This window comes from Cynocephalus volans, chromosome 11 (genome assembly GCF_027409185.1).
Source record: "Cynocephalus volans isolate mCynVol1 chromosome 11, mCynVol1.pri, whole genome shotgun sequence".
Taxonomy (NCBI): Eukaryota; Metazoa; Chordata; class Mammalia; order Dermoptera; family Cynocephalidae; genus Cynocephalus; species Cynocephalus volans.
Window position 1 is genome coordinate 26,047,125 of NC_084470.1, and position 24,428 is coordinate 26,071,552.

At 34.4% G+C, this 24,428-nt stretch overlaps 1 protein-coding gene across 1 annotated transcript in view; it reads left to right on the plus strand.

Annotated features, from left to right (window-relative positions):
- ACAD11 (acyl-CoA dehydrogenase family member 11) overlaps positions 1-24,428 on the plus strand; it is a 94,392-nt gene that overhangs the window by 20,558 nt on the left and 49,406 nt on the right. The window contains exons 5-13 of the mRNA XM_063114071.1: positions 315-479; positions 7,482-7,623; positions 7,970-8,091; positions 9,992-10,098; positions 11,164-11,290; positions 16,857-16,934; positions 17,637-17,775; positions 22,382-22,489; positions 23,608-23,706. Of these exons, the coding sequence (XP_062970141.1) occupies positions 315-479; positions 7,482-7,623; positions 7,970-8,091; positions 9,992-10,098; positions 11,164-11,290; positions 16,857-16,934; positions 17,637-17,775; positions 22,382-22,489; positions 23,608-23,706 (1,087 nt within the window). The remainder of the gene's footprint in view (positions 1-314; positions 480-7,481; positions 7,624-7,969; positions 8,092-9,991; positions 10,099-11,163; positions 11,291-16,856; positions 16,935-17,636; positions 17,776-22,381; positions 22,490-23,607; positions 23,707-24,428) is intronic.

The following is a 24,428-nucleotide window of genomic DNA, read 5'->3' on the forward strand; positions in this document are numbered from 1 at the left end:
TGTCTATGCCTAATTATTTGTGCACATGTATGTGTATGCATTTTTTTTTTCTTCCATAAAATAGTTGCTGAGTAAAGACTAGAACCCACGTCACTTGACATCTAGGCCAGTATATTTTTCCCTGAGAAAAGCAAGGTAAGTAAAACGGAACTAGATGGAAGAGAGACTTAAATGTTTAGGTTTCTAGTTTGATATAAGCGTCTTGAGCGTTTAGGAGTAAAACGAAATTTGATATAATTGAATTTTGTTATATAATTGCTGGATCTTACATTCCACTTTTAGCTCTATTATTTTTCTTATTTATATCTCTTTAGGTATCAATCTGGACAAAGCAATATCAAGCTGCAGCTCATCAGGACATTCCTGCCATGAAACAGCTATCTGAGTGGCTAATGAAAAACTTGCCAGATAATGACAATGAGGAGAAGTTGATTCATGGAGATTTCAGACTAGATAACATAATTTTTCATCCTAAAGAGGTACTATAAGCCAGCTGGACAGTTGGCTCAGTTGGTTCAAGTGCCGCCTTATAGCACCAAGGTCAAGGGTTAGGATCCCTGTACGGGTCAGCTGCCAAAAAAAATAAAATGAACAAAGAGGTTCTATAAGCATGTTTACAATAAATTGAGTAGGTCTGATATGAGACACAAGTACTGAGTAGATGTTCCCCCCAGAGACTGACGGAGCCCAACCCATCCCCATTCTTGCACTTAGGACTGTCTTCACCACTCAAAATTTTTAGAAATGAGGCCTACAGATTTTCTAGCAAACGTAGCTGCCTACCTTTTAGGCTGGTTGTAATGCTAAGTGGTTCTTGATTTACTGCTTAAAAAGGATTTGGGAATTTTGCATCCATGTTGCTGTTTTCTTCAAAGAAGTTTTTCATCTACCACCTAAAATATTTAGCTTATCCATGTTCTTGCTGTTTTTTCTGGTTCATTTACCTTTCTCTGGGTTCTTTTATCCTATGTCATGAAGAATTTTTAATTTATTCTAATTTCAGAAGATAGAATTCCAAAATCCTCTTTTGAGACCTCAAAAGAGTTGCGTGAGATTAATGTAATCTTGCTCTTTGTAAATGTACACAGTGTGCTCTTTATAAAGAGTACAAACAAATCAAAGCTGCAATCCTCCACTGAGCACAGACAATGAGGCCTAGGATTAGAGGGGTATAGTGGGAATGAGGAAGCCTCTACGGTTCTCCTTTCCCTAACCGTATGCCTCTGGGCATGCCACTTGGCACTTAGTATTCCTACATGAATGTGAAAGATTTACAGTTCCCTGAGTCCTGCTTCTCAGAGGAGGATTTTCTGGGTCATTAGTTTTCTCAGAATGCTAAGATGTTTTAGGGCAGGAAGAGCTGCTCTAAATTTATGTGCTAATAAGCTCCAGGGTTTCATGTTCTTTCCCTATAGGAAGAGGACGGGGAAATACCATTATAAATTGCGTTGTTGTCATAATTCAAAGCAATACTACATCAATTGAAAGTCAAAAATAATATAAAGACACATGATCATGTTTACCACCAGGACAGAAAATTTTTCATAGAAAAGTCAATTTGGGTATTAAATTATGTATCTGTAATTTTTTGTGTGTGTAACTTGTTGTGAGTGACACCGGTGAATTCTGAATTTGAACTTTGTCAGCTATGTACCCTTAAATTAGGAAAATTAAACAATGCTAATTTATAACCTGAAAAAATTACAAAAGCTTATATCTCAAAACATAGTAGGATCTGGCTTATACAGTTATCATCCCCTCAGATACCAAAATTCACAAATGCTCAAGTGCATTATATAAAATGGTGTATAGTATTTGCCTATAACCTAGGCACATCCTCCCTTATACTTTAGATCATCTCTAGATTACTTAGAATACCTAATATAATGTAAATGCTATGTAAATAGCTGCTATACTGTATTGTTTTTTAATTGCTTTTTTTTAATTTTTTTTTTTTTTTTTCAAATATTTTCAGTCTACAGTTGGTTGAATCTGCAGATGGGGAACCCACAGATACAGAGGGCTGATAGTATTTGATCTATATCATTTGATTCATTAATATTTTAAGAGCCTATTTTTAAATTTAATATGTTCTATAACTGTAGTACTTTTCTGTTCTTAAGCAAGTAGGGAAAAATCCAGACCTGAATCTCCTAATGGATTATGTGTTGTTTATTGAGATGTTTAAATTTTAGGATTAATCATAATATGCTGAAAACAATGGTAAACTACCATAATTACCAAATTGTTTTTCCCCTTTTGTATTTAATCTCATATTTAAAAATCATTTCTTATAGGACTACAGTTGACAAACAGGTATCATTTTCTGTCAGACAAGCAGGGTTTTCAATAGTTTGGGAGAGATATTTAAAAATATATGTATATCAAAAGGCATAGCTTTTAGTTATTGAGTTGCAATACTAATTTGTTAACATAAATCATTATCTTTTAATGTTTTAGGGTTATATAGTAGTTAGTAAAATGTCTTCTATTTTATACCCAGTAATCTCATAAATATTAGTTAAATCAATTTTGATCAATTTCTGCCTCCTATAAATATTGTAGCTAATTCTTCATGGAAAGTAACATATGGTTGGTAGAATTCAAGTTAACTAGCACTTATTCATTATCAGCTATGTTCCCTGAAACATGGGGCTGGAAAAGAAATATTTAGCTTTAATGAGCTCAAAATAGAGATGGAGAGAAAAGATACCCAGCTAACAGCAAGAGAACAATATATACCCAGGTGCTGAAGTATTTCACACAAAGTGACTGCAAGAGCAGTCAAACAAGGAAAGATATCCACCCTGGACTGGCATTAAGAGCTTTAAATTTTAATTTTAGTTAATAGTTTATCTTTTCTACCTTTTTAAAAAAATTTTACAAGTAAATAGGAAATTAGGCTATTTTTCTTTTTCAAAATATTTTAACATTTGTACATATTTGTAGGGTACAGTGTGTTGTTTCAGTACATGCATATACTGCACAATGATTCGCTTAGGGTAGATAACATAGTTTTGTACCCATTAGTCCACCTCTTTTCCTCCTCCTCCTCCTCCCCCAGCTCCCTACCCTCTGCCTCTGGTAACCATTATTCTGCTGTCTACTTCTATGCGAACCACTTTTTTTTTTTTTTTTTAGATTCCACCTATGAATGGTATCATTCAGTATTTGTCTTTTTGTGCCTGACTTTGTTAATGTGATGGTTTCCAGTTCCATCCATGTTTCTGCAAATGATAGGATATCTTTTTTTTTTTTTTTAATCTATACCTTAGTAGTATGTATCACACAGTTTTTTAATCCATTCATCCGTTTATGGACATTTAGGTTGATTCCATCTCTGGCTATTGTGAATAGTGCTGCAATGAACATGGGAGTGCAGGTCTTTTTGACATATTGATTTCATTTTGTTTGGGTATATACTCAGTAGTGGGATAGCTGGGTTGTAGGGTAAATCTATTTTTAGTTCTCTGAGGAAACTCCATACTGTTTTCCACAGTGGCTGTACCAATTTACATTCCTACCGGCAATGTAGGAAAGTTCCTTATTCTTCTCATCCCCACCAGCATTTGCTATTTTTGGTCTTGTTGGTAATAGTCATTCTAACTGGAGTGAGATGATATCATTGTGGTTTTAATTTGCATTTCCCTGATGATTAGTGATGTTGAACATCTTTTCATGTGCCAGTTGGCCATTTGTATGTCTTCTTTTGAGAAATGTCTGTTCAGGTCCTTTGCCCATTTTTTGATTGGGTTATTTGGCTTTTTGCAATTGAGTTAAGTTTCATATTTATACTGGATATTAGCTCATTGTCTGATGTGTGGTTTGCGAACACTTGCTCCCATTTTGTAGGTTGTCTCTTCACTTTATTGACAGTGTTTCTCACTGTACAGAAGCTTTTTAGTTTGATGTAGTCCAATTTATGTATTTTTGCTTTAGTTTCCTGTTCCTTTGTAGTCTCACTCAAAAAAGCACTGTCCACTCCCATTTTGTGTAGTGTTTCCCCTATGTTTTCTTCTAGTAGTTTCATAGATGCGGGTCTTAAATTTAGGTCTTTGATCCATTTTGAATTGATTTTTGTGTATGGTGAGAGGTAGAGGTCTAGTTTCAATCTTCTGCATGTGGATATCCAGTTTTTCCAGCACCATTTGTTGAGGAGACTGTTTCTTTTTTCATCAGGTCCACAAATTACAGAGTCAGCCCCTGGGTTATATAGCAAGTTGAGTATGTGTATGTATATGCTTACTTGTGTATATATTTCTAGGGATATGATTGAAAGCTTTCTTTTTTTTCTTTAAGGTTAAGGATTTTGTCTTTATTTTTTCTTATCTTTGCATCTAGAGTTCATATGGTACATGATCAATAAATGAGAACCTACTAGACTAGGAGCTCCTTTAAAGCAGAGATGAATCTTTTCATCTTTATGTAGCAGGTGCTTACATGATTCTGAATGAATCTATGTTGAAAGAATTGATTTTAGTCAATTAATCACTAAGTAACTATTTCCATCTTATACATTTATGCTTAATGTTAATTCCCTAGCAGTGCGACCTTAAATCAAATTACTTAGCTCCTCTCTATGCCTGTTTTTAACTTTTTATTTTGAAATAAATATAGACTCACAAGAAGTTATAAAAATAGTACAGAGTAGTCCTGCATATCTATCATTCACATTCCCCAAAATGGATCTTACACAACTGCAGTATATTGTCAAAGCCAGGAAATTGACACTGTGTGCCTTTTAAATTGAAAAAAAAAAAACCAAAAAACCTGAAATTACAGCTTTGCTGGGCAGCTAAAATGAAGTAATTGATATGGAGCAACTAGCTGGTCACTGCACATTGCTGATGCCCAACTTATTTCAGTTACACTCCCTTTTCCATTCTGGTTTCCTGGTTTCCCCTCTGATTACCTAGTCTACTTTTCTAAGGCTGCCTGTCAAGCTCTATCTTTCAGAAAAATATTAAGGTATAAATAAATCTTTTATAATATGTACTAAAATTTAAACAGTGGTTGTAAGGGAAGAAATTATAGGAAACTTATAATCATACATTTCTGTAATGTTTAAGGTTTGAGGTTTTTTGTTTTTTAAAACAACAGCATATTTTATTTTTATCTTGAAAGCATAATAAGGAAGAAAACAAAAACAATTTTAAATGACAAATCTTCTAGGAATGTGTGGGGTAATCCAGTAAGTGATTACTAATGGGTGTGGCAAAACAGCAGCATATTAAAATTCAGTTTCACAATGCCTAGTTATTTCCAGTTACTTATTTGTCAAGCATTTAAAGCATGTTTGAGCGAGTATTTCAGTAGTACAGCATGCTCACTACAATGTTTAAAAGAAATACAGTTTTCCTGGAAAATATTGTTGATTTTCCAAATATAAATCTTCCTGGTGGAGCAATGTTTAAGATTTTGGAGTTTGATGTAAAACCAGAATAATGGCATTTCGACTTGAAAAACATACATATTTAATTAGAAAAAGATAAATTGAGAGATATTTCATCTGCATTCATTCCTTAGTACTCAAATGGATTTAAGGTAACAGATGTCATCTGCCTTGCAGCCTTTTATGTATAACTTATGAAGAAAAAAATAATTTAATATGCAAAATAAAACTTGTATCTTTAAGGGATTTTTGTTTTTAATTTCCCCATGGTCTCTAAAATATCAGTGTAGCTGGAGAAAAGCATAGTTATAAAATTTAATTTTATAATTACAAAATATGTAGGGATTTTTTTTCAAACATTTTACTGTACAGATATTTTTAAAATGTTCTTTAGTAAATGCTTTTTAGTAGTTAATTAATTTGTGCTGTTACAACATATTACTACTATACATGGGGTGGCTTAAACAACAAACACTTGGGCCGACCCTGTGGCTCACTTGGGAGAGTGCGGCGCTGGGAGCGCCGAGGCCGCAGGTTCGGATCCTACATGGGGATGGCCCGTGCGCTCACTGGCTGAGCGTGGTGCGGACGACACTGAGCCAAGGGGTTACGATCCCCTTACTAGTCACAAAAAAAAAAAGCAACAAATACTTATTTCTCACAGTTATGAAGGCTGGGAAGTCCAAGATCAAGGTGCTGAGAGACCAAGTGTCAGTGAGGCCTGCTTCCTGGTTTGCAGATGGCCATTTTCTTGCTGTGTTCTCACATGGTGGAGAGAGAGAAAAAAAAAAAAAGGAAGAAAGTTCTTTCTTTTCTCTTCTTATAAAGGCATAAATCCCATCTCAAGGGCCTTACCCTCATGACCTAATTACCTCCCAAAGGCCCCAATCCCTAATACCATCCATTGAGGGTTAAGATTTCAACATACAGATTTTGGGGGAACACAAATATTCTTTATCTACTATTTTTTTTGATTATGTTTTGTTTTGAAAGGTAATACTCGTACATATTAATAAAATTCAATAGTGTAAAAAAGATACATAGAAAAATAAACCTTTCTCTATAGAAGATAATCAACAAAATGAAAAGCTTTCAGTTGTGCTGAGGTCTCAGAAAAATTGTCAGAAATGATTTTATTAATAAGTTCTTTAGCGGCAGGAAGATAAACTAATAAATGTTTATGTCAACCACTAGGAGTTATGTTGAGCTTTTTATAGCTGTGAACACAAACGGTTGAATGTCCTGTGTTCTTAACATAAGGACATGTATTCCTTTGATACATGTTGTTACGAAGTAGGAAGATAAAAGCTTTCTGTTTTATTGGTTCCAAATGACATAATGATTACTTTATCATGTTGCTGTATAATGGTGAATTTTTTATTCATAAAAAGCCAGTATCTTTTATAACAATTATTATTATTATTATTTTTTTTGTCTTTTTGTGACCGGTAAGGGGATCGCAACCCTTGGCTTGGTGTCGCCCGAACCGCACTCAGCCAGTGAGCACACCGGCCATTCCTATATAGGATCCGAACCAGCGGAGGGAGCGCCGCTGTGCTCCCAAGTGCTGCACTCTCCCGAGTGCGCCACGGGGCAGCACAACAATTATGTTTTTAATCTATAGCATGAAATAACTTATTTTAAAAAGTACTATTGCTGTAACAGTGTATATTTGTTACGTGGTTAGCGTCATCACCCAACCAAATGCTTAATTATATATAGCATAGCATGGATTCTTGAAGTATAAGTAATTAGTAATAATTAGAATTTCTTCTTTACAATTACTCCCAGTTGAGAAATTTCAACTACTTTTGCCTCTGCTCATTAGTAGAGATATTAAGGCTGTGTAAAATAAAATGCAGATGGATTGATGGCCAGTAATGGAACCAGAGGACTTGGCTCTACACAATCAGGGTAATTGGTTATTTCATAAATGAGATGTGCCACGATGGGTAAAGACCTCAACTATGGCATCAGATTGACTTTTGATGGAAAATAGGATTTTGAACATACTCTATTTCATTTTTATTTCCGTATTTTATTTGTTTTGAATTTTAATATGTTAAAGACCTCTATTTTTTTATTTCAGTCCCGAGTCACAGCAGTAGTGGACTGGGAGCTCTCAACCATTGGTCATCCTTTGTCAGACTTAGCTCATCTTTCCATGTTCTACTTTTGGCCAAGGACAGTTCCACTGATAAATCAATATCCTGATATTCAAGAAAATATAGGTATAAAAACATAATGTTGTCTAAATTGCTATTAAGATAAAATTAAAATTAATAATTAAAAATATATAATTATCTTTGCAATTTGAGAGAAATCAGTTCTTTATTGATTTTTCTGAATTTAGCATTCCAGAAAAGTAATCTTTTCTATATAATGTTCTTTTGGGAATCAACACTTAGAATATGTTTTGTTGTGTGGATTAATGGCTATATGTTTTATATATATAAATAAAACAAAATATAGTATATATTATATTATATACATTATATATATATGTTCCATATTGACATTTTGAAATATTCACCATGACATTTTTATTAAAGTTTATATTACATGCTCTTTTCATAGGGATACCATCAATGGAAGAACTGATTTCTATATATTGCCGCTGCAGGGGAATTAGTTCTATTCTTCCTAACTGGAATTTCTTCCTTTCCCTTTCATATTTTAAAATGGCTGGAATAGCACAGGTAATTAATTGTATTATACATGGATTTAACCATTGTTTACTATTGCACTGTTGGTAATATTTTCTGGTCTTCAGGGTTTTTATATTCTTTATCCTTAGATCATTTTGCTTCTCATAATGACAAGTATGAAAGATGGGTAAAATATAAATCCAGAATTTATAGATAGGAATTTGGCAAGGGAAAAATTTGAGTAGCAAAGTGTGTTATCACTTTTTTGTACAATAAACTTACAAAATGGAGGGAGGGAGAGGGAAAGATGAAATGACAAAAAGATAAAAGCATGTGAGAATTGGTCATTTCCTGAATATCCAGTTTAAGAAAAAGCTAAAATCTTTTGATTATCTCTGCTTCAGACTATAAAATCACTTATTAACCAGGGCTGATGATAAGGGAAGAATTATCTTTGTATTTCCTAGAGGCTAACACAGTACCTAGCATATAATATGCTCTCAATATGTTTTTAAGTGAATAGATGAATGAAATTTTTCATACCCCTGCTTTATTTCTTTTTCTTTTTTTCTTTTTTTTTTTTTTTTTCTGACCAGTAAGGGTATCGCAACCTTTGGCATGGTCTGCACCACGCTCAGCCAGTGAGCGCACTGGCCATCCCTATATAGGATCCGAACCTGCGGCCTCAGCACTACCAGCGCCACACTCTCCCGAGTGAGCCACGGGGCCAGCCCAAAATTTTTCATTTTCTAACAGCCATATTTATATGATTACTTTTGAGAGGAAATTGAGCACAAATTTAGTTCTTTTCTAAGTACGTTTAATTCAAACAAATGCCTTCTTTTTAATACTAATCCAGTTTTCAGGTACTCTGAATCTTGGGGTTTAAGAAACTGAGATGCTTCATCAGTGGCAAGGGGCTAGGATTTAGAGGAAGAATAGGTAAATAAGAGATTTTAGAAACAAAAAAGAGTGAGAAAAGAAAGATTAAGGAAAATTCTGGTTATTTTTTCTTGTACTCAGAGTTCATGCTATTCACGAACAACTGAAATGTGTCTTCTAGGAAATAGTTTTGTTAAATCTCATCCTGTATTCTAAGAGTTGATCATGCTGAATGAATGGGTTTCTCAAAATGGGTACGTTTCTGTATCTGTCAGTTTCCACAGATTGCATACCAAATAGGCTTTAAGTTTAAAATGGCTTTTCATTTCAGATAAAAGTTTGACATGGATTGATTGAAATTAAAATGTACATCATAAACTATATGGCAGTAACTTTAGAAATGATATACATTCCATTCTAACTGAAAATAGGAAATTGGAAATGGTGGAAAATGATTATAGTGTTTTATTGCATAAAGAATTATATAATGAAGATAAAATAATGGAATTCAGTTGTTTGTGTTTGGGGGATAGAGAGGGTTTATTACGTTGGAAGTACAGAAATGAAGAATTATGATATAAAAACGGATTAGCATTGAACTAACACTGTTCAAAGGAGACAGTTTTACCTAAATAAGAGGTCCAAAAATTGTAAAATATTCTTAGAGGTCAGCTCATTGTGCTTTCTTTTGTCTTTGATCTTATTTGGTTTCTTTAGATATACCCCTGCTATAGAGGGAGGTGAGTGATCTTTAGAGGTGATGTAACTTGCAAATTTGGTGTTTTCGGTAACTGATGAGATCATTTTTAAGTTTGGTTTGATTATCAGTTACAGTTCTGCTAGGATGAGAGTGTATTAACTAGATGATGCAAGTATGACTCTTTAATTTGAGAGGTATAATTATCTTTGCATATAATTACTTTTGCAAATGCATTGATAATCTGATTTACACCTTTATACCCTCTGAGTTTAGTACTCCATATAGCTGAGAAACAGTGGAAAGACTGATTGGAGGGTTGAAGGACAGTTTTCAATGAATTTTAATTGCTCTATGTTAATTTACTTACAGGGAGTATATAGTAGATATCTTCTGGGAAATAATTCATCTGAGGATAGCTTTCTGTTTGCCAATGTTGTGCAACCTTTGGCAGAAACTGGATTACAACTCTCAAAAAGGTAAGGAAAACAGATTCCTTGGCTAACTCAAAAAGTGCCTTTAATAGGTGTATGAAAGTTGGCTAGAGAGTAAGAATTATTTTTATTGCTTACACCAGGATCCCTGCTACCAATCTCAGTAGTCTTTTTGGTAAATCTCTTAAATACCTAAAAATAAACTAACCTGGAATATAAAGAAAATTCCCATATTTATGGTTGAAGGTACTTTTTTTTTTTTTGCCATCTTGAATGTGTAAACTTTTAAGAATATAGATAAAACTCCCAAATGTTTTCTTCTAATATTTGTTACTTAAATATACCCATTTAAAATCGTGTGCTATATAAGATGACTTATATAGCACACGATGTGCTATATAAGATGGCTTATTAATTTAGAAATATTGCTTTCTTCCACCGTCACATCTCATGAAATTTTATTCAGACATTTCATAAGCATCTTTGAAATTCATGCCTCCATCAGTGAAACACTTTTTGAGGCATGTAACATTCCCATTACTTACTGAATGCATGTATGATGGTGTCCCCAGAAATTCTGCCTAAGCCACAAGAATCCGTGGCATAATGTTAGGACAGTTGTGTTTTTTTTACAATTCATCTTCTGGATGGATATTTGTGATCTCCACAACATAACAACTGACTGTGTTGTGCTTCACAATGACCTTAAAAGGTCCTCTTTATAATGACATCCAGCAGTTATATTTATGAGGCACATACTAAGAATAGTGATTAAGCTCAATTTCTTTGTTTCCTCTTTTAGAGATTCTGACAGATTACTTCAATAAAGATTTAAAACTGATATTGATTGAGGTCATGCCAGGCTTATATGTTTTCCCCAAATAGTTCTTTAAGCATTAAAGTTTCATTTTCAATATAAAGTGATTCTGCATTCACCTCATAATATGAAAGACTTAAAAAAAAAAAAGTACAAAATATGGCAACTCCTTCTGAGGGATATTTTTGGGGAGCTGGGGGAGGCTTTACATTGTGTTTAGAAATGTATAATAATGAATTTGAACATCTTTGTAAAAGACATTTGTTTGGTTGGGGGGGTTTTTTTGGGTAAAGGACTTTCAGTGCTGCACTACCACAGACTGATACCACCAGACAGTTGTTTGTACAGACTAGGAAAGGCCAGGAAGTTCTGACTAAGGTGAAGCATTTCATGAAACAACACATCCTTCCTGCTGAAAAGGTGAGTATTGTACAAACAATCTATTTGTGCTAAAGGCCTATTGATGGATACTTCTGTTATCTCTGCTTAACGCATTTGTGCTAAAGGCCTATTGATGGATACTTCTGTTATCTCTGCTTAACGCATTTGTGCTAAAGGCCTATTGATGGATACTTGTGGTATCTCTGCTTGTAGAACTATAGTGTCATTTTCTTTGCAGTCAGTCCCTACCCAGATTCCTCACCTCACCTTAGCACTGAGACTGAAAAATTCCAATCTTCTAACATATGCCAAGGGAAGGCACAGATAAGTCGGTGGAATTTAAATTAAGCCAAAAGGAATTAGTAGTTTATAAAGTTGGTAGTCTAAATATATTAGAGTAAAACACTGCTTTGGGGGTGTTTTCTTAAGGCAATGACTTTCAGCTTTTTTTTTTTTTTTTTTGATATGGATCCCTTTGAGAACTGTAGACTATACAAGATGGACATACCCAGAAAAGTTTACTTATCATTTCAGGCTGTTTACAGATACTGCCCTTCTTTCTCATAAGCTACTATTTTAAGGTGCTAAGTTTCAGTAAGTTAACTGAGGGTAGAGAGGCAACATGGTACCTTCATTTATTCAGTTAACAAATAATTATTGGGTACCCAGTGATGTGTTAGACACCTGGGGAGCCACTGAATGTAAAAGAAAGAACAAGACAGACAGGGCTTCAGCTCCTATGGAGCTTATACTTCAGCAGGAAAGGAAGACATTAAATAAGAGATGATAAGTGCCAAGAAAGAAAGAATAGATAAAAGCTCTTATGAAATATGTAAGAGAGGGGGAGGTGGGACCGGGTATGTATGTGGGTAGAATACTGGTGTAGAAATTGTAAGGGCTTGATTCTAGTCGATTCCCGCCACAAGTTAGGTAATCTTGTGTCAGGCAGTCTTATCTGGCCCCATTTTCTTCATCTACAGTGTGAGTAGGTATAACTAGATATACAGTAAATCTATGATTCCGAGGGGTCTAGAGCTACACTGGCAAAATCAAATAGAGAACTGAAAAAGACCAAAATTCTTGCAACAAAAGTGTTCAGAACTGATACGTTTGTAGGGCAATTAGTTGTTGTTGCTTGAATTAAATAATTACTATATTTTTAGTAAATATCTGGTTTGAGATTACAGGAGGGGGACACATCAGGAAACTAAAGGTTTTGAAAAGAGAATAGAAATTAGATTTAGAAAGCAGATTGGATATCCCTACCCAAGGATAAATTGTAACAGAGAAAACTACATCTCAAAAGAATTTTTAAATAAGAGAAGGTTGTAACATAGACAGTAACCATTTTTTCACAGTAGAGTCCCCTGTGATTGGCTGGTCTGGAGAGCAAGAATGAGAAGAGGAAGAGAAATCAAGATGTTTGGTTGAAAAATTACCTACAGACGGGCTGCTTGGGTGAACAACTCTGCATAGCAATGTTTGCTTTAGACAGAAGTCTGCAATAGTACTCTTTTAAAAAAGCGAATGATCTGTTTTTGAGAAGCCATGGCTTCAGAAGCATGAGGGTTAGTCCCCTGGAATAGGGTCTTCCACAATTTGGCTTTTTTTTTTTTTTTGGTGGGGAGTTGAGCAGAGACCCTCGCTTGCCTGTCAGCCTACCTGATTCCTACCTGCTTACTCTAAAATGAAGCCTGTCTGTTAGCTTGCTAGTTCTTGCAACCAGCCCATCATTCAGAGGAGAGGCCAGAATTGGCAGAGGAGAGCAAGCAGGCTTTCTCTCTCATTCATAAATGTGAATAGGCATTCAAGGGAAACTGCAGCTTAGAAGAGGAGTGTCACAGGTTGGGATGTGATACATCTGCTGAACTTAGTATCGTGCATCTATTAAAATGTTTACAAAGAATGCGCAATAAAATAAAATGGTTTATAATAAGTAAAAAGTAGCCTATAGCTTTAAGGGGAAGATTGTCAGTGTTTTGTGTGGCAAGGAAAACCACGATTATATGATCTTTGCAGATCTTTCAAATCTGGGACATATCCACATCTGATAATATGAGCTTCTTTTAGAAACTGTACCAATGTCAGTAAAAATGTTTATCCTGTATAATGACTCTGAACACTACTCGTCCTTGTCTGTGGAACATATACATTTGGAGTGATATCTAGAGAAAAGTAAATAGCTATTTCAAAATGGAAAGGGGGAAAACTTATATAAAATTTAATCCAATATTATTATAACTAAGTTTACAAAAAACCAAACCGTCATGTCTAGAAAATAAGATTATATCATATAATACACAAATATTTAAATATTTACAGTCTGTATCTTTAGCTACTGAGATTCTTGATTATATTTTTCTTTTCATTTTTACATATTTTTCAAATTTTCTATAATGAGAATAAGTAAGTTTCATTTCAACTATGCTAATGACCTCTTGCAACTCCTTAAATATCATAAAATGACAACATATAAACCTATTATCTATGAAAATGTTAAAAGCCTATTCTTCTTTTTTAAAATGGATAAGGGACCTCAAAAATATCACTAAAATCGTAACTAGCAACATCACATATTACTGAGAACACACTTTTAACATGATGGTAACATTAATCATACTTTCCTTCTGAGTCTAATAATGTGCTGGGGAGGAACTGTTGCTTTTTTCTAGTAGACTTAAGTTTAAAGTGAAAAACATATACCAAAATTATTTGTAGGCTTAGATTTAAGATTCTGAACCAACATACTCCGAAGTAGTATCTCAATCAGTGAATGAGGAAGTAACATGTTAAAGGTGATATTTTGGGAAGGCACCATGTATATGTTCTGCTTTTGTCTTTCACCAATAAGTTATTTTTCATACTGTAAGAACTAAAGATGGCTCTTTGTAATGATGTATTTTATTTATTCTGATTCCTTCCATGCCATAAATAAGTTTTGCAAATCTCCAAATGGATAAACTTTAGAACATGAAGTATTAAATAATACAAGTTTTTAAATAATTATATAAATGCTGGCATCATATCAAAGCTACCCAGAAATGAGGAAATTGTAAATGTTTTGCATAATATATTTTTTATCAATCACAATAGCATTGACTATTTCCATGGCATTATGAGGGATGGAAATAATAAGTAACCCCAAACAGGAACAACTTTAGCTGACTTCCTGACTGAGTTGACAAGGGCCGTTCGTCCTGGTGCCTTTGAAAGAGCAGACCTTTGCCTTCTTGAAATTTTCACTGTATACCACAGTACTCTGAACTAACTATGTTTCAGTGAAAGGGACATTCTAGTACATTGCTTGTGTGAGTGTAAATTGGTAAAACAGTTTTGGAAAATAATTTGATAATATGGATTGATAGTTTTGACAATGTTCATAGACTTTAATCCAGTAATTCTACTATCCTACATGTGATAGGTACAGAGATGGTATAACAGCAAAATATTGGAGAATGCCATTATAGTTCAGTATTTTCAATCTATCTTTATACTTTTCGTTGCACAAATTAGGGATTGTTATTGTTTTATTGGGCTAGTTTTTAATTTAGATTTATCCACATATTTATCACTTTATTACTATTCCTTCTTGCAACACAAATGTTTCTTCTAGGATAAATTTTCTTTAGTGAGAATCTTCCAGTGAACTTTTCTTTTGCTTATCTTTCTCTTTTATTTATTTATTTATTGGTAAAACCTTTAATTTGCGCTAATTCTTGAAAGGTAGTTTTATTGGATATAGAATTCTAGGTTGACAGGTATTTCCTCTCAGCAATTGAAGATATTATCTCAGTGATTTCTGGCTTCATTTGCTGCTGTGGGAAGTCAGGTCTCAATGTTAATTGTTGTTTAGTTATCAGTAGTCTTTCTTTTTTCCCTCCTCTTTATCCTTTTAAGAGATTTTCTTTCTCTTGGATGTTCTGCAGTTTTCCTGTGCTCTGGCTTCATTGTGCTTTCTGAAGTTGAGGATTGGTGTCTTTTATAAGTTCTGGAAGCTTCTTAGAATAATTTTTCCAAATATCGCCTCTCTCATCTAGGGATCCAATTAGACTTATGTTAGAGCTTCTCTCTGAATCTATCATATCCCTTAACCACTCATCTCTTACTTTTCTTGAATTTCTGTCCTTTATCCTGAGTAATTTCTTCAGATCTTTCTTCCAGTTTATTTTGTTTTCAGCTGTATTTAATCTGCGTTTCAACCATCCATAGAATAGTAGTTCTCAAAGTCTGGAGTGTGTTGGAATTGCTTACAGAGCTAAGAGGGAACACAGAAGCCCAGGCTCTCTGAAGTAGGATAGGACCTAGGCCCCTGTGTTTTTACCAAGTATCCCAAGTGATTCTGACGACCACCAAAACTTGAGAACCACTGCCATAGAGTTTTTAACTTTCATCACTATGGTTTTCTTTTCCTCAAGTTGCATTCAGTTCTTTTTTAAATTTTCCTGTTTACTTTTGATAGTCGTTTGTAATACTTTTAATTCCCTCCTTTATTCTTGAAATTTACTGAACACAAATATCTTATACCCTGTACCTGATCATTTATCTATAGCCTTTGGGAAGTGTGATTCTGTTTGTTCAATTATTGTTTTTGCTAATTCTTGCTAATGGTGGCTTGTTTCCTTGAGTGATAAGTAATTTTTCATTCTGAACTCATGTTTTTAGAATGGAATTTTATCTGTGGGAGTTATTAAGCCTTTTGTTTAAAGCTCTTTTCTCTAGAGAGGATTTGCTTTTGCTTCTGCCAGGTGTTTATAGGCATTGTCACCAGGAAAACTGTAATCTTAATTTTTGGCTTGAAGTTGAAGAGCCCCACAAGTCTGTGAATTCTGTCCTGAACTTGGGTGAAGGCAGGCTTCAGGTTAGAAATATGTTTTGTTTTGTTTTATCTTTTCTATTCCACCAAGAACTAAGACCTATGTGTAAGTCTTAGTCTCAGTCCACCTCCAAGGGCAAAGGGGTTTTTTTACTTTGTTTTTTTCTTTTTTTCAGTTAGGTTTTATCCATCAAGCATCCTGGCTTTGGTGGAGGGAAGAGGTGATCTCGGATCCTCCCTCTTGCCATTTTTGGGGGCATTTGGCTATATCTCCTGATCCCTGCTTATGTGGTTCATCAAAACCCAGGGCCTAGAATAACAGATCGGCCTGCATCCCCTGGACAAACTTGGCTCCAGTGCTCGCCCACAGCTGGAAAGTCAGTGTTTTTTGTTCCTAGCCTCTAAGGAATTTTCTTATTTTCCTTCCAGCATGGCTATGCATTACTAAATATATTTCTAAATTGTTTTTAATATTTTACCTAGCATTTCTACTTGAGGGGTTTCTATGTCCATGTAGTGTGCCATATTGCTGGAAATGGAACACTAAAATCTTGGCATAAGATTTTAGAAATCTACTGTCTAGTACTGAGGCAGCATAATTTTGTGAGGAGCAAATCTTTAGAATTCTTTATGCTTCTACATCTGTTTTTAAAAAGATATGTTACTGATTTAATAGCAGCTAAAGAAAGATTCTTCACCTAAAAATGTTTCTTTTGGATATCAGCAGTTTATGACATTGTTTGCTTTGTATTAACTTTAGCTAATTAATTTTTTTCCTCTTATCACTTTAAGGAGGTAATTGAGTTCTTTGTTCAAAATGAAAATTCACTGGAGAAGTGGAGAAAACCTTTAGTGATTGATAAACTCAAGGTAAAAAAAAAAATAAGAAAATCTTTAACATTGGATAATTCATTTGCAAGTGTTTTTTGAGACCTTAGTTTTGTTGTTGTTTTTGTTATGTATGTAGAGGATAATTATATCAATAATAACTTTTAAAAAGAAACTTAAAAAATATAATCTATAATATACAAATTAAGCTACATAGTGTTCTATATATGGTATGCAATAAAAACAGCCTCTTACAGCTGTTTAAAGAAAAAAATATGATCAAAACTAGTCATTATCAGTTATCACTGAATTGAAACTGTTGTCAAAGCAGGGCATTTGTCCCACATGGGTTTAATCCAAATTTCATATTCTCAAATCTTAACAGCAACATATATAAGAAACTGAAATGCACAAATAGCATATTTGGCATAATTATACTCAGATGTGGGAAATTTTGTAACAGTTCTGATTAAATAAAAAGTTCTCAAGTACCAAATTTAGTTTTTCAGCCAAATTTAAGGAAACTTGGAGGAAAAAGCATTTCTTTTCTTTAAGAGTTAAGATGATAAGTTGATTTATAATGAATTAGTAACTGCTTGATTTTGTACACTTTAGGATACAATGAAATAAATAACTCTGTTTTTTTTAATTTCAAAAAGCATAAATACCAATATTTTTTGAAAGGTAAACTATTTTAGGTCATGGTAAATTATGATCACTCTGGCATGTTCATCCCCTTGACAGGAAATGGCCAAAGCAGAGGGCCTCTGGAACTTGTTTTTACCAGCTGTAAGCGGTCTCAGCCAGGTGGACTATGCCTTGATTGCTGAAGAAACAGGAAGATGCTTTTTTGCTGCAGATGTCTTTAACTGCCAAGCACCAGGTTACTACATTAATTAACAACAGAATTTCCTCTAATAGTTTGAGCAGTGTTTAAAATCTGTTTTATGACAAGGAAGTTTTTCTATGCAAAGTCATTGATTTATAAATTTGGCTATAATTTTACTTTTCAGTTATTTTGGTTTAAATATTAAAAAAAAGGTTTGACATTCTCATTAGGCTATTCTTCTGTTAAACATCATTACATTAAGAATATTGGTGAGGACAATTCTCTACCAAAGGGATTGGTAAAATAAGGATCCCAGTTTCCTGAGTGGGGATTGGATATTTTTATGGCTAGTTGGAATGGATATGTATTAGTCCATTTCTATTGCTTATAACAAAGTACGTGGAACTGGGTAATTTATAAAGAAAATGAAATTTATTGCTTACAGTTTCAGAGGCTGGGAAGTCCAAAGTCCAGGGAACACAGCTGGCGAAGACTTCTTTGGTGGTCACTTCAGTGACAACAGGGTATCATATTGCAAAAATGGCAGGCAGAGAGAGAGGACTTCTCATGTGCTCTTCTTTTAAAGCCCTCAGAACCACGCCCCTGACCACCATTATTAATCCACTCACTGTGGCAAGGTCCTACAGTCTAATCACCTCTTCAAGGTCCCACTTTTCATTTACCATAATAGGATTTCCCACCCTCAACATCTAACAGTGGGGATTAGGTTTGGGGGGGGACATTCAACCTAAGGGAGGATAGGTAGTTCCAAATCTTTTCAGTAGCCTCACTATCTCTCCATTCATTCACCAAGTATTTATCGATTCCCTGCTGTGTGCCAAGCACTGATGTTCTAGAGATGATTTGTCAGTGAATAAAATGCACAAATTTGCCTGCTTTCAAGGATCTAATTCTAATAGAGACAAAAATAAACAATAAATATAATAAGTAAATTATGTAGTAAGTTGGAAGATGGAAAGTGTTTTGGGGAAAAAAAGAGCAGGGTAGGGGAGCTTTGCAATGCTGAGGGAATATGGGTTACAATTTAAAATAGAATGGTCAGGATAGGCCTCATTGAGAAAACATTTGATAAAGACATTTGATAAAGACTTAAAAAGGTGATTGAGTTACCTGTGCCATCATCTGGGGGAAGAGTTTTCATGGCAGAGGGAACAGAAAATACAAAGGCTCTACAGGGCAAAACTGTGATTGGTGTATTCTAGGAATAGCCAAGGAGGCTGGTGTGGCCAGGGAAGAATAGCAGGAGAAGAGATCAGAGAGGAAAGGGCCTCATGTGTTGGGGACGTATACCTTCAGTGGAATGAGGAGCCAGACATTGGGCATTTTGAGTAGAGTAGTGACAATATGAAACTTCAGTTTTAAAAGGATCACTTTAGCTGCCCTGTTGAGAATTGACAAAAGAAGGGAAGGAGGAAAGCAGGGAGCCTGTTGCAGTAATGCTGGTGAGAGGTGATGGTGGTTCAGACTGGGGTAGTAGCAATGGAGGGGGTGGTAAGTGGCAAGATTATGAATGTATTCCAAAGGCAGAGCCAAGAGGATTTCTTGACTGGATATAGGGTACTAATGGGGGAGTCAAGGATGCCTCCAAAGGCTTTGATGTGAAAAAGTGGAAAAATGAAGAAAGGACGTCAAGGTTTCTTAAAGTAAAATGGAAGGAGTAAACCTAGAATGTAATCTATACTGGAGGTGTTTTTAAACCTGGATTTGCAGAAGAGCCATCTAAGTAATTTTTGAAAAATCCAGGTTCCCAGGCTCCATCCCTAGAGATTCTGATCCAGTGTATCTAGGGTAGACTCTGGGAATGTCTCTCTTTTTTTTCCAGGTTACCGTGGTTATTCTAATGCTACCAGTGAAGGACTAGCACTTGATTTGTAATAGGTTGATTATGGTACAATATCCAATACGAGTATTGTCCCTACACAAGTTAGGCCACAGTATTGCCTTTTGTGCTTATTGTATGGCCCTGGTGCTAAAGCTATCCCAAAGAGAGTTATTACAGGATTAAGCTGCCAAAAAGAGGTATATGGGACTATATTGGACTTCTGAGAGAAAACGCATTCTGGATTTTGCAAAGTGGTTCCACACTGGACTTTGACTCTCTCATTTTTGGCACTATTAAGATAGTTTGTAAACTTCTGGTGATGGTTGAACTTGGCCCTGGCATGGTTTTCCCTCCTCCAAACACTGATTTATGAAATTACTGCTGTACTATATTGTAATACAATAATGAGGCTATTGTAAAAGTAATCTAGACGCAAGAGTTTCTAAAGATTTCATATCAATTGTGTGTCTGTTACATCATACTACATAGGTAGCATGTCTTTGTGGAAAGAGAACTGAACAGATTTTGTGGAAAGGGAACTGTGGAAGGATAGTCTTTTAGTTTACAACTCTTTTGATTGCTACGCCTAGTAAGAAATATATTTTATATTATGATCCAGTATATAGTATATGAAGTTGTGTGTATGTGTTCATGGATGGATGGATGAAGGGATAGATAAATAGATATACTTGTATATTACTGAAACAAAGGTTTCATGAAACAATACTTTTCCATACTACGCACAGGGCATTCAGATATTCACCACTGAGTTTAATCTAATGTAGTGTATTTTGTTCTATTTTACTTTTTAGAGAATGCTAGCCATATTCCATTAAATTTACTTCATTATGCACCAGTGTGTTATAATATGAAAAATAATGCTACAGAAGACTTTCTCCTTTGCAGACCCAGCTCTGCCACTATTTTCCATTTGACCTGTGAACTCACTTTTCACTAGATGGTCATGGATTTTTTTCTAGTATTAAAATTTCATGAGTCTCACAGTTGTACTATCTAAATGATATATCCAAATTGCTGAAATTTTAAAACAGGGCAGGGAAGTATATTTTCTTTGACTAAAGAATGATCAGCAACTCTCCTAAGCAAGCAAGATGAGTAAAATTGTAAGTACAAAACTAGGTGTTTTCTTTTTGTGGCAGAGATATCTTCATGAAGCCCTTGGCATTGTGTTTTGGAGCATTTCCAAAGCAGATAGAGAAGGGAATGTAACTGATGCTGATTAAATACTTTGAGAGATTTCTTAAATATGAAAGATTAATTTCCACCCAGATCATTTTCCAAGTAGTTATAAAAGCCTATGGGAAACATATGTAGTCTTCCAATTTGTCTTTTTTTTTTTTTTTTTTTTTTTTGCCCTTCAGTAAGTCATACAGTATTGTATACCAGAATGTTGAAAATAGCAATTAAATGCTAAAGCTATTCTAACTGGAAAGTTTTGGGGCCTTTGGGCTGATTTTTTTTTAAATAGGAAAAAAAAATTTTGTTGAATTAATTTATATAGGCTTTTCCCCCCAATCCAAAAATGATAAACTTAGCCAGCTTCTCAGAATAAACTAATTATTTTTAGAATTTTTTAGTTCAATATTTACCTTATTTGAACTATAACAAGTAACACTGAATTTAAAACAAGTAAAAGAAAACAGTGAACATTATTAATTATAACTTAGGACTCATATTCTCCCTCAGTCAAAAAGAATATTAAGCTTGTATTAATCTACTAGGAATTTTGTGCATCTTGATATAAAATTGGCTATTAGGAGTATCCTAATATCCTGAGAAATTTAACTTAGACTTAACTCAGTTTTCATAGGCATTTCAAAGTCACTGTAAGAAGCGATATTGAAAAATTCTTCCTCAAAATCTGCTGAGTAATCAGTACTCAAGGGAAAGGTTTTAGACAGTTATTTTTAGAAATTTGATAGGAATGAAAATCAGAGGAAGGCATCTAGAACATTTTGCTCCATAGCAGATCTGAAGCATTCTTTTTTAGCCAAGGGTGACATTACGGTGTGTCATGTATTAAACAACCTCTGGGAGTTGAAGAGGGCCTTTGATGTTCCCTACTGCCATTTTCTGTCCAGGGCAGGGATTCTAGCTTTAGCATCCTTGAGAGATGACCTAGTACTTTAATAGGTGGTATGGGGTGCACAAAAATAAGAGCAATGGTAGAGATACAAAGACAATTGTTGCTATGTGGGTTCAGAAGAAGTCAGGGGTATTTCTTACTGGGTAATCAGAGATTCTCCTCAGAGGAGGTGGCTAGTAAGCAGGAATTTACTTATGAATGATTGGTAGAATTTCACCTGAGAGAAGGCTTGGCCCAAGCAAACACATGGAAGTTAGAAAGCACAGGGTGTGTTTGAGGAACAGCAAATAGACTTAAGGGCTGGAATCTCAGTAGGACATGTAATGTTCTTTGTTCCCCAGGAGCATTGCAATCACCTCTAACAGGGCACATTTGCAATATGACTGGCAAGGTTTAGGCTAGTAAGTTTTTCCTTCAGTCCTAATTGAGTTAAACCTCATTAAAGCCATGCTTCATTGGGATGGACTAGACCTTCAAGAGTCTGTGATTCAGAACAATTTGAATAAATATGCACCAAATGCCATGTACTTGTAACTTTTCATGCCATGTCATCATTGTAAGTAATATGTACTATATGTTTCAAAAATATTTTTGTTAGCAAACATTTGCTTTAAAACAATGCATGTCTGTATTATCTACATAAAATTGTGGATTTCATTCATATTGGTAAATTTTTTAAATGCAAAACAGATGTTCTTTCTTATGTATAGACACTGGGAACATGGAGGTACTGCACCTATATGGAAGTGAGGAGCAAAAGCAGCAATGGCTTGAGCCTCTTCTTCAAGGGAACATTGCCTCCTGCTTCTGTATGACAGGTAAAAGCACATCACCGTTCTCCGGTTGTGCACTCAGTCATCCGGAAGTTGTTATAAATGAGATGAAGAAGTGTGGGATGTGGCTCTGTGTTTCAATCAAATTTGCCCATGGCCAGAAATTTGACTATGTTTTGAGCCCAGTTTTAAATTGGGACATTTTTAAGTGTGCAGAATAAAATTGTCCTCCCCTTTGGGAGGACACCAGATGATGTTTTATGGTAGCTTGTTTTAGCATTAGCAGCAGAGTAAACTTAGTTTCATAGTCTTTTGACTTGCATTTCTAAAATTGCCATCTATGGATATTTAAGATCTTTTTTACCCTTATGTATGAAATATTCACCTTTGTGATAATTTTATGTTGATACTTACAAAATACTCAACTCTTCTATAAACCCATAACCACATTCATGTAACCTTTATTATAATATATTGCCATATTATTGTTTTATTATTAGTTCCTGTTAACCTCTTCCTGTGCCTAATTTATAAACTAAACTTTATCACAGGCATGTATGTATGGGAGAAAAAACGTAGTGAATTTATATATATATATATATATATATATATATATATATATATATATATATAAAGAGTTCTGTACTCTCCACAGTTTCAGGCATCCGGTGGTGGTCCTGGAATGTATCCCATGTGGATAAGGGGGGACTACTGCAAATTGGTGAAAGCGTTTGTGATGGAATTCGCAAGGCACAGTTAGAAATTACTTAAGACAGTAAACAATATGGTGGGGCACTGGCCAGTATTTATTACAGATTTCCACTGTGAGAAGTAGAAAATAATATTTTCATCTACTTTTAATGATTGGAGAAAAAAACTGAGTGAGTTATATCCCAAGTCATATATCAATGAAGAAGCCAAGAACACAGTTCAAAATACTAATCCCCAGTGTTCTATATACTTCATTCATTTATTCTTCCAATGCGCATTTATTGAATACCTACTATGTGTAGGGTATGGGAGAATCAGGGTGGAATGAGGGAAGGATAGGAAGATGAAAAAGACGAGGATGCCTCTGTTATCAAAGAGTTTACATTCTCTTATCTAAGCCTATTTTGCAAACTATCTGCCTGCCTGTAAATTCAGCCTTTGTTTATTTATAGAGCCTGATGTAGCTTCAAGTGATGCCACAAATATTGAATGTAGCATCCAACGAGATGGAGATAGCTATGTAATTAATGGCAAGAAATGGTGGAGCAGTGGTGAGTGTTCAGCATAATCTTTTCATTTAACAGATTGATTCTTTGTGCCAGATGCTGTGCTAGAATCCTTTGATATAGTTATTGTTTCATAATCATAATTCTTAGAATTTTACTTTTGAAAACATTTTCAAATTTAGAAATAGTAATTAAAAGGAAAAGTAACTTTAAAATAACATGGCCTGATTAGTTGATGTTTATTTTAAGAGCAGAAAACACGTTTTTTTTTTTAATTTGAGAGATAAAATTTGTTAGTGTGTACTGTTTTTGACCAATGTAATTCGTATCAAAATTTAATTTTAATAGGGGCATATTACATGGATTATAATAACTTTTTTATAATTTTTAAAAAGATTAGCTGTATATGTTATTAAAAATAATTTATTGTGGTACATATTTTTATTGCTTAAAAATACAAGCACTTTATGCATGGGAGAATACATTTTTTAGTCATCCCTCAGTAACAGACTCATAAATGGATGAGTTCTTTAGGAAGTTATAAAAATTGGAACCCACATAAATTTGGTAATCTCAGGACTGCTTCTAGAGCATACATGATAAACCTAACATTATCAGGATAACTAGTTGATACTAAAAAAAGTTGACATCATGGAAGCAAATTATGTGTGTAGAAACATAATAGGAATGTACTGAAAGACCAGAAAAGCTTATTTTTGTATTTTGTATTTTTTTTGGTCGTTAGCTGTTATTTTTTCTGGAATTTT